General features: G+C 44.0%; 1 protein-coding gene across 1 annotated transcript in view; it reads left to right on the top strand.

Annotated features, from left to right (window-relative positions):
• Positions 1-8,610, top strand: part of pole (polymerase (DNA directed), epsilon) — a 15,085-nt gene extending 6,475 nt beyond the window's left edge. The window contains exons 25-48 of the mRNA XM_068703315.1: positions 100-314; positions 886-988; positions 1,082-1,162; positions 1,255-1,377; positions 1,578-1,787; positions 1,974-2,186; positions 2,283-2,426; positions 2,514-2,654; positions 2,764-2,917; positions 3,089-3,195; positions 3,435-3,611; positions 3,737-3,960; positions 4,141-4,361; positions 4,488-4,692; positions 4,819-4,992; positions 5,282-5,407; positions 6,040-6,172; positions 6,270-6,477; positions 6,558-6,689; positions 6,876-7,069; positions 7,175-7,375; positions 7,470-7,595; positions 8,022-8,111; positions 8,223-8,610. Coding sequence (XP_068559416.1) covers positions 100-314; positions 886-988; positions 1,082-1,162; positions 1,255-1,377; positions 1,578-1,787; positions 1,974-2,186; positions 2,283-2,426; positions 2,514-2,654; positions 2,764-2,917; positions 3,089-3,195; positions 3,435-3,611; positions 3,737-3,960; positions 4,141-4,361; positions 4,488-4,692; positions 4,819-4,992; positions 5,282-5,407; positions 6,040-6,172; positions 6,270-6,477; positions 6,558-6,689; positions 6,876-7,069; positions 7,175-7,375; positions 7,470-7,595; positions 8,022-8,111; positions 8,223-8,345 — 3,825 coding nt within the window. The 3' untranslated portion in view covers positions 8,346-8,610. The remainder of the gene's footprint in view (positions 1-99; positions 315-885; positions 989-1,081; positions 1,163-1,254; positions 1,378-1,577; positions 1,788-1,973; positions 2,187-2,282; positions 2,427-2,513; positions 2,655-2,763; positions 2,918-3,088; positions 3,196-3,434; positions 3,612-3,736; positions 3,961-4,140; positions 4,362-4,487; positions 4,693-4,818; positions 4,993-5,281; positions 5,408-6,039; positions 6,173-6,269; positions 6,478-6,557; positions 6,690-6,875; positions 7,070-7,174; positions 7,376-7,469; positions 7,596-8,021; positions 8,112-8,222) is intronic.
• Positions 8,611-8,817: the final 207 nt, after the last annotated feature.

The raw sequence follows: 8,817 nt of genomic DNA on the forward strand, positions 1-8,817 counted from the left end.
TTTGTGTAACTTGGGTCAACCAGGCGTTTAGCAAATATCTGAAAATAATTAGTTGTCTTTTTCGCAAAAGCTGATTTCTTTTTTTCGTTGCTTTTCCAGGCTGCCAACATGCCAGATACGGAGCTGTTTGAACTGATTTCAGAGAATCGTTCGATGTCCAGAAGGCTGGAGGACTACGGAGAGCAGAAGTCCACGTCCATCAGCACAGCTAAGAGACTGGCTGAGTTCCTGGGAGACCAAATGGTGAAAGATAAAGGTCTGAGCTGTCGCTACGTCATCTCCCGGAAACCTGAGGGTTCGCCTGTCACAGAGAGGTGGGACAACAGCTCTGAAAATAAACTTTTATTACTCAAACTATTACAGTAGGTGTTCTTTAACATTGTATATATTCTGTAAAATGTTCACCCTTTGATCTCAAACCAAAGCTGTGTAAGCAGGTTTAAGAAGGTTGTCTGTGGTCTCCATGGGTCTTTTTTTAATTATTATTTTACAGTGGACGTTTTGACCTTTCGTAATAGGAAATGTACAGGTGTTATTAATTAATGACTGCTCCCTTGACCTCAAGTGTTCCTGTAAGACATGACAGTGATAAAGTGATAATGAAGATACAATTTCATCCATATGCTTTAGCCAGGCTTCTCCTGGCTGTTCCATCTCTATCTGCATCATAAATTGTCCAATAAGGGCACAAAATGCCAAAACGTATACAAAAACAACTTGGATAAAAACACACTGCCATGAAAATAGATGTGATAGGTTTTCTGATGTTGACGGGATCAAATGAAATGATGTCAGATGGTAAATGTTTGTGGAGAACAAGCACTTGATATTACAAGAAATAAAAGCTTTGTGTTTACCACTGATTGATTTGTGTTTCTCCATCAGAGCCATTCCTCTTGCCATCTTCCAGGCAGAGCCCAGTGTGAAGAAACATTTCCTTCGCAAGTGGTTGAAACTGCCCAGCCTGCATGACTTGGACATCCGCACTGTGAGTTTGTAAACAAACATTTATTGCACTTGCTTTCAGTTTTCTGTGTGAAATTACTCTGACATTCAAATTTCTGTTTGTGGACCTTTTCAGATTCTTGATTGGAATTATTACATAGAGCGGTTGGGAAGTGCCATCCAGAAAATCATCACCATCCCTGCAGCCCTTCAACAGGTACAAATCAAACACATTTCATTGATCGCACTGTCTATCCTTGGCTGATGTATACAGTAGATAGGATTTTAATTGTTTCTGTTCATCATCAGGTGAAGAATCCGGTACCCAGAGTGAGGCACCCTGACTGGCTTCACAAGAAACTCCTGGAGAAAAATGATATCTACAAGCAAAAGAAAATCAGTGAGCTGTTCACTAGTGAGGGCAAGAGACAGGTTTGTTCACCTCACAGCAACATGTTCTGTCAAACTGTCAACACAGTCCTCAGTCAGAAACTCAAGGGATGTGCAGATATTTACCGAGCTGACTTTCCTCTGGTTAGAGACAGTGTCTCCGTCCACTAGCCCATCTTGCTGCCCCGTCATGCACCGTTTTTTTCTTTCTTTTGTTGTCTAAATGGCCTCTTTTCTCTCAGGTGGCCCATCAGCCTCTTGAAGCAGGCCAAGCTGCAGACATAGAGGACTTTGGGATGCGAGCCAGACCTCTGCAGCCGGCCATCCTCATCAGCACCAAGCGGAAGCGGGCTTCTCAGGGAGAGGACAGCCAGGTGGAGTCTCAGGATGTCGAGCTCACTCAGTCCTGGAGAGAGATCCTGGGGCCGCCCCCACCCATGGGAAAGACCCGGGTAAGCTAGCGGCAACAAGCACAAAGTTTTGCATGTTGTGTCAGATGATTCCTCGTCTTAAGGCAATTTCTAATGCCTTCAGAATATATTGGACGTGACACAGATATGTTGAGACAATTTGTTCTTGTATTCCTGAAGATTTATTACAAAACTTTAAAAAAACAAAACGATTGTTTCTGTATACAGGAGGAGCAGCTAGTGTGGCTGCGTTACCATAAGAAGAAGTGGGAGCTGCAGCTGAGACAGAGGAAGGAGAGAAAGAAGAGGAGGAGGCTGCTGGATGGTGAAGCTCAGCCCGTAGGGGGAGGAGTGATCAGAGATGGCCCCACCACCGGCCTGGGAAGCTTCCTCCGCAGAACCGCACGCAGCATCCTGGACATGCCATGGCAAATTGTGCAGGTGAGGCGAAGTCTCCCCATTATCATCCTCGAGTCAGTTTAACAAATGCCAAAAATCCAAAGAAAATCCTCTAATCTTCTCTCGTGTTCCTCTCAGATTGCAGAGACTAGTCATCCTGGTCTGTACAAGTTGTGGGCTGTGATTGGACATGACCTCCACTGCATGAAGCTCAACATCCCTCGTGTCTTCTATGTCAATCAGAAAGTCCCCAAACAGGAGGAGGGAGCCACATACAAAAAGGTATGCAATAAGAAAATGCAGTAAAAACAATGCATTGACATTTTTATAAATGTGTTGTCATAAAAAAAATAATGTTTTCGTCTTCAGGTGAACCGCATGCTGCCTCGCTCCAACATCGTGTACTACCTTTATGAGTACTGTGTAGCAGAGGACATGTACCAGGAGCACATCAATGAGATCAATGCTGACCTGTCTGCCCCGGACATTGAAGGAGTCTATGAAACACAGGTATCGTATGTAGACCTCCAGGAGGTTTTCATAACCTCACTCATGATGCTTTTTGTGTGCGAGTCCAGCTGGTATGCCATTGTAAACAGAATGCAACGCTCTCTTTCAGGTCCCGTTGCTGTTTCGTGCACTGGTGCAGCTCGGATGTGTGTGCATGGTCAATAAACATGTTGTAAGGGATCTGGCAGGCAGGGAGGCTGACACTTTTGACCTGGAGCACCTGGAGATGAGGTCCCTGGCCCAGTTCAGCTACCTGGAACCTGGTAAGACCTGCCTGACACACTGGTCACTTTGAATTGATGTCAGAATGATCTGACAACAGGTTTTTTTTAATTTACCTAATATTTGGCCTGATATCATGTGATCCTGCTCATGAACTTTGTTATCTGTAATAAGTTTTACATGGTGGTGTTATGTTTCCTCTGTCCTCTCAGGGAGTGTTCGCCACATTTACCTGTATCATCACAGTCAGGGTCATAAGGCTCTGTTTGGCCTGTTCATCCCCTCTCAGCGCAAAGCCAGCATCTTTGTCCTGGACACAGTAAGAACAACCCGTTTCTTTATTTCTTCTACGGTCATCATGTTGGTCTTTTGACTCGTATCTTGTCAAGTGAGGTTCCTCCTGTGCCAAGAAATGCATGGCGGCTTTAGTGAAAGCTTAATAGTAGATTTTCCTTTTTATTTTCCAAAGGAGAAATAAGGCTGATATCAATGTAGATGCATCCCTTTCCAGCTGGCAGAGAACAATCCTTAAGGTTGGTCTTTATTTTGTCTCCTAAGGTCAGAAGCAACCAGATGCCCAACCTGACTAACCTCTACACAGCTGAGCGCACTGCTCTCCTGGAGAAGACGAGCGAAGAACTCCTGCCTCCAGAGAAACACAACTTTGAGGTCCGAGCTGAAAACGACGCAAAGGCTATTAACCGCGCACTTCAACGCATACTTCTAAACTACAAGGTAAAACGCACTGGAGCTGTTAAAATACGTAGTTCTCTTGTAATTATTACATACACCGACATTGCTACTTCTGTTCATGTGGCTATATTGGTGATGTATAACCGAGTGTCTGTTGCTGTTGACAGGAGGAGCGCCGTGGGCCCACCCTCATCGCCGTGCAGTCAAACTGGGAGTTGCGGCGGTTGGCAGGAGGGATGCCGGTGCTTGAAGAGTTTCCAGTCGTTCCAGTACACGTGGTTGATGAGATCAGCTATAACGTGCTGGACTGGCAACGCCACGGTGCCCGGCGCATGATCCGCCACTACCTCAACCTGGACAGCTGCTTGTCACAGGCCTTCGACATGGCCAGGTACGAACTACACACTGCTAGCTCTGTGGACTTCATCTTGTCTACCAACACCCCGGCATGCTCGCTTTGTTGCTGTAGTCTCTAACACAGTCTATTCTCAGTTTGTAATTTGTGTTGACAGCATTCAGATTTTGTTCCAGGAAACATTTGAACCTATAATACTCTAACCCATGCTTTCAGGTATTACCACTTACCTGTGGGGAACTTGCCTCAGGATGTGTCGATCTTCGGCTCAGACTTGTTCCTGGCAAGACATCTACGGAAACACAACCACCTGCTGTGGCTTTCACCCACAGCCAGGCCCGACCTCGGGGGAAAAGAGGCCGATGACAGTCGCCTGGTCATGGAAAGTGATGACAGGGGCTCTGTGGAGATCAATGCTCAAGGATGCTATTCCACAGGTGCTCACACACCAGGAACACACTTAATCTGCGTCCAAGAAGACGCAAACAATCTTAAAGCAACTGCATATTTTATGAAGCTTCTTTCTCTGTCTTTATGGACGATCCTGTTTCTGTTTCTTTCAGTGTGTGTGGAGTTGGACCTGCAGAGCCTGGCAGTTAACACCATCCTCCAATCACAACATGTCAATGACATGGAGGGTGGCGCCAGTCTGGGTGTCAGTTTTGATGTGATCCAGCAGGCCTCGTTGGAGGACATGATGTCAGGGAACCAGGGAGCCAGCGCTCTCGCTAGCTATGATGAGACCGCTCTCTGCTCCAACACCTTCAGGTGTGTAAACATCTGTTGTGTGTGTGACTGTTTAAACCCACATGTCACAAGGTCGAACACAGTGTGGCAAGGAAGCATGTCGTGTTTTTAATCACCTCAGTGTTTTGCTCTGTGTTGTATGAGCAGGATCTTGAAGAGCATGGTGGTTGGATGGGTCAGAGAGATCACGCAGTACCACAACGTGTACGCAGACAACCAGGTGATGCACTTCTACCGCTGGCTGCGCTCCCCCAGCTCTCTGCTCTATGACCCCGCACTGCACCGCACCTTGCACAATATGATGAAGAAGGTGTTTCTACAGTGAGTGCCACATCGTCCTTTATACTGCAAAAAAAAAACAAATCTAGTTTATTCAGTCATAATGGTAAATCTTCTGTGTAATGTATCAGCCACCTGTTGTATCAGAGAGCGTTTAGTGTCTTTAATGAGGGCAAAACTATTTATTGAGTTTTTGATTTGCTGAGCTGTCCATTGGTCAAATATTATTGATGTCTGGTTTTGAATGTTGCATTGCTATATCTCCACCTATTGATATACATAACAGCAACAATGTCATCATTTATTAATTATTCTCTCATTCTGCTGTCAGGTTGGTCTCAGAGTTCAAGCGTCTCGGCTCCACTGTGGTGTACGGAAACTTCAACAGGATCATGTTGTGCACTAAGAAACGCAGGATAGACGATGCTATCGGCTATGTGGAATACATCACCAACAGGTAACACATTTATGCTCTGCATGTATAGATTTTTGCATTGTGAAGGAATTTTAATAACTAGATTTACGCAATTATTATTAAATATTATCATTACTAAATACAAAATGATGTACAAATAGTTATTCATATCTGCATCAATATAAAAATGATAAAGATGTAAAACTAATGTAGCTGTATTAAAAGAATAGTCCGTATTTGTGTCGGTTTGTCTTCAGTAGTGTGAAGTTTAGACCATTAAAATCAGAAGAAAAAACATAATTACTCATTAGAGCAGCATAGATGGTATTGCGGTCTTCATCATGGGAAGTGAATACTGTAACGCAAACCGCCCATTAGACTTATCGAGGGGAAAGATCTATATTGAATTTAGGCCAATAAATAAAAAAATCTATCAATATTGTAACAGTAAACAAAATATCTAATGGGGATTTGGGTTATTGAAATATTGCAATGGTTAACACCAAATGTTCTAGCCTTGCTAATGATCATTTGCTGGTTTTAAATGATTTTGAAAGTACAGTAGTCATCCCCAAAATATCTCAACAAGGTATTTTATAAAAATAAAATTACTTTTCAGTCTCTCTTATAATATTGTAACTGAAAAATGACCTCCCTGGCTGTTTCCCCTCCAGCATCCACTCCAGGGAAATCTTTCACTCTTTGTCCATCTCCTTCTCCCGATGCTGGGAGTTCCTGCTGTGGATGGATCCAGCCAACTACGGCGGTGTGAAGGGCAAACTGCCCTCCAGCATCATGTACGGAGAGGTAATTCAAACTGTAACTTCTCCCTTACAATATATTTGCACTGATTAAAGTAGCAGAACACAAACTCAATCCTCCATGTTTTTGTTTTTTTTTACAGGCAGGAGGCAAACAGAATAAAAAGAGCCGGGGGGAGGGAGAAGAGGAGGGCAGTGAGGATGAAGACGAGGATGAAGCAGATGTTGAGGAAGATGATGGTGATAGAGAGACGGATGAGGTGGAGGAGCTGATTGAGAGCAACTGGAACATCATGCAGTATCTGCCCCAAACTGCCTCCTGCCAGAAATACTTCCTCATGACTGTCTCCGGTAAAAATAAATCTATACTCGATTGATTTTTTTTTGTGTTCTCTTTCTACCAATTCTTACGCACAAACTTTCCCCGCCAGCCTACATTGCAGCGGTCTATCACAGCATGAAAGAGGAGCTGAGACGGAACGCTCCTGGAGCAACGCCAGTCAAGAGACGTGGCGGCAGCCAGGCTTCCCAGCAGACCGTGGGGGATTTGAGTGCTCTTCCTGGTAAGGTGCTTTAGTTACTAAATAGTTCCCTTTGTGTTTCTTAGAAACCCCACATTACACTCATTAGAGTCACCGCAGACAAGTGTTTGCTACACTTAAACGTATGAAGGGAAGCTTTTAATTGTATTTAGATGGATTTCCTCTCAAATGGGATGTTTTTTTTGTTTTTTAAACTCTCCCCCACAGGAATGATCTCCTTCTCCCAGGAATATGTGTCCAACGAGCTGACACAGAACTTTTTCACCATCACTCAAAAAATCCAGAAGAAGGTGACGGGTACCAGGAGTGTCAACCAGGCCTCAGAGATGTTCCCCGTCCTGCCTGGATCCCACCTCCCACTCAACAACCCAGCACTGGAGTTTATCAAATATGTCTGCCAGGTATATATCACCAAGTACTCAAACTTACAAAGCTCTTTTCACGTGTTGCATGAAGTCATTATTTTCCTCTCACTGTGCGGCAATTCCATCGTTTTGTCTGTCCAGGTCCTTTCCCTGGATGCCAACATAGTGAACCAGGTGAACAAGCTGAAGAGAGACCTCCTGCGTCTGGTGGACGTCGGAGAGTTTTCAGGGGAAGCCCAGTTCAGTGATCCCTGTAGCTCCTACGTCCTGCCTGAGGTCATCTGCCACCAATGCAATTTCTGTCGTGACCTCGACCTCTGCAAGGACCCATCTGTGGCTCAGGTGAGAGGAGGAGCGCTGATATGCTGGCATAATAATCAACGCTGTTCTTACTCGTGATTCCAGTTAGATGAACTGTTATTTCCTCTCCTTTTAGGATGGATCGGTTTTGCCTCAGTGGTTCTGCTCCAACTGCCAGGCGCAGTATGAGACTGAGTGTATTGAGATGGCTCTGGTGGAAGCTCTGCAGAAGAAACTGATGAGCTACACGCTGCAGGACCTGGTGAGGGAAAAGTGATGATTTTTATACTGAATAGATTAATAACTAGATAAGTTTTGAGGGTGTCCGTTGTCGTCATGGTTAAGACGTAAACTGTAATGTTTTCCTTTTGTTGTCCTCTCTCTCCCCATGTTTCCTTTCAGTGTCTCTACTGTTACTATCAAATAGAGGCAAATGCCAAAAGATCTTTAAAGGAAAAAAACGTTTTTAACTTAACAAAATATTGAAAGAGGGAATCTCTTCTGTGAATTTCTATTGTAAAGATTGGGACAGTGAGTAGGGCAGTAATCCTATAGGTGCCATCAGTATCAAAAAATAATATTTTAAATGTTGAAGGTGAAGAATTCATTAATGGTCAAACTCTGTTATGCAACACTGAATAATTTAGCTGAAGCTGCCTCACCACTAAAAAACACTTTGTGATTTTAGGTGTGTACAAAATGTAAAGGAGTGAAGGAAGCAAACATGCCTCTGTACTGCAGATGTGCCGGAGACTTTGGCCTCACGTTCCCAACCAAGGTTCCCACTCTCAAATTCATCACATCAATTCAATTTAGTGATAAAAGCACACCAATCTTTCCGTTTGACGTTGTTCTAACAGCTGTTTTTTCCCCTCTATTCCATTAAAAGAGCTTCTCTGAGCAGATCACAGTGTTTCGCAACATAGCGTCCCACTACAGCATGAGCTTCCTGGAGGAGACCATTGACTGGTTGCTTGTTATGAGCCCACAGATCAACCAGAAGGCTCAATGAATGTGACATCCAACGCTCCCTCAGCTGCAACTGTGCAACTGTGGCAACCACTTCTCAATCTGGAAACACTCTATTCAGACACTTTTTATGCACTTGTTCATCCGCCTCGATGATGTCTGTTTCTATGCTCTTTGATGGTGTGTAATCAGGACCGGTTTAAGGAGAAATATGTGGACTGTAGATATGTTTGAAGTCTTGATTATGCCATAAAATTATTATATTTTGTCACTGTTAATAAATATTGTGTTTTAACTGTGAGCTTGAATGCTTTTATTGCTCAATTATTTCAGTCTGTGCTGTAGAAATGCACTGCAGTTCTGCCTCAAAGGAAAAAAGCACAAACATCCTGAGTGCCATCGACTCTGGGGACCTTCATTAATCACCAGTCATATATCAGCTGAGCTTCCTCCTCATTTAGCTGCTAATGTGTCGGTTATGGTTTGTGACCTGAACTACTCTGACTTGACCCCCC

This window comes from Cebidichthys violaceus, unplaced genomic scaffold, assembly GCF_023349555.1.
Source record: "Cebidichthys violaceus isolate CVI_PGR_0920_01 unplaced genomic scaffold, fCebVio1.0.p SCAF_9, whole genome shotgun sequence".
NCBI classification, from domain to species: domain Eukaryota; kingdom Metazoa; phylum Chordata; class Actinopteri; order Perciformes; family Stichaeidae; genus Cebidichthys; species Cebidichthys violaceus.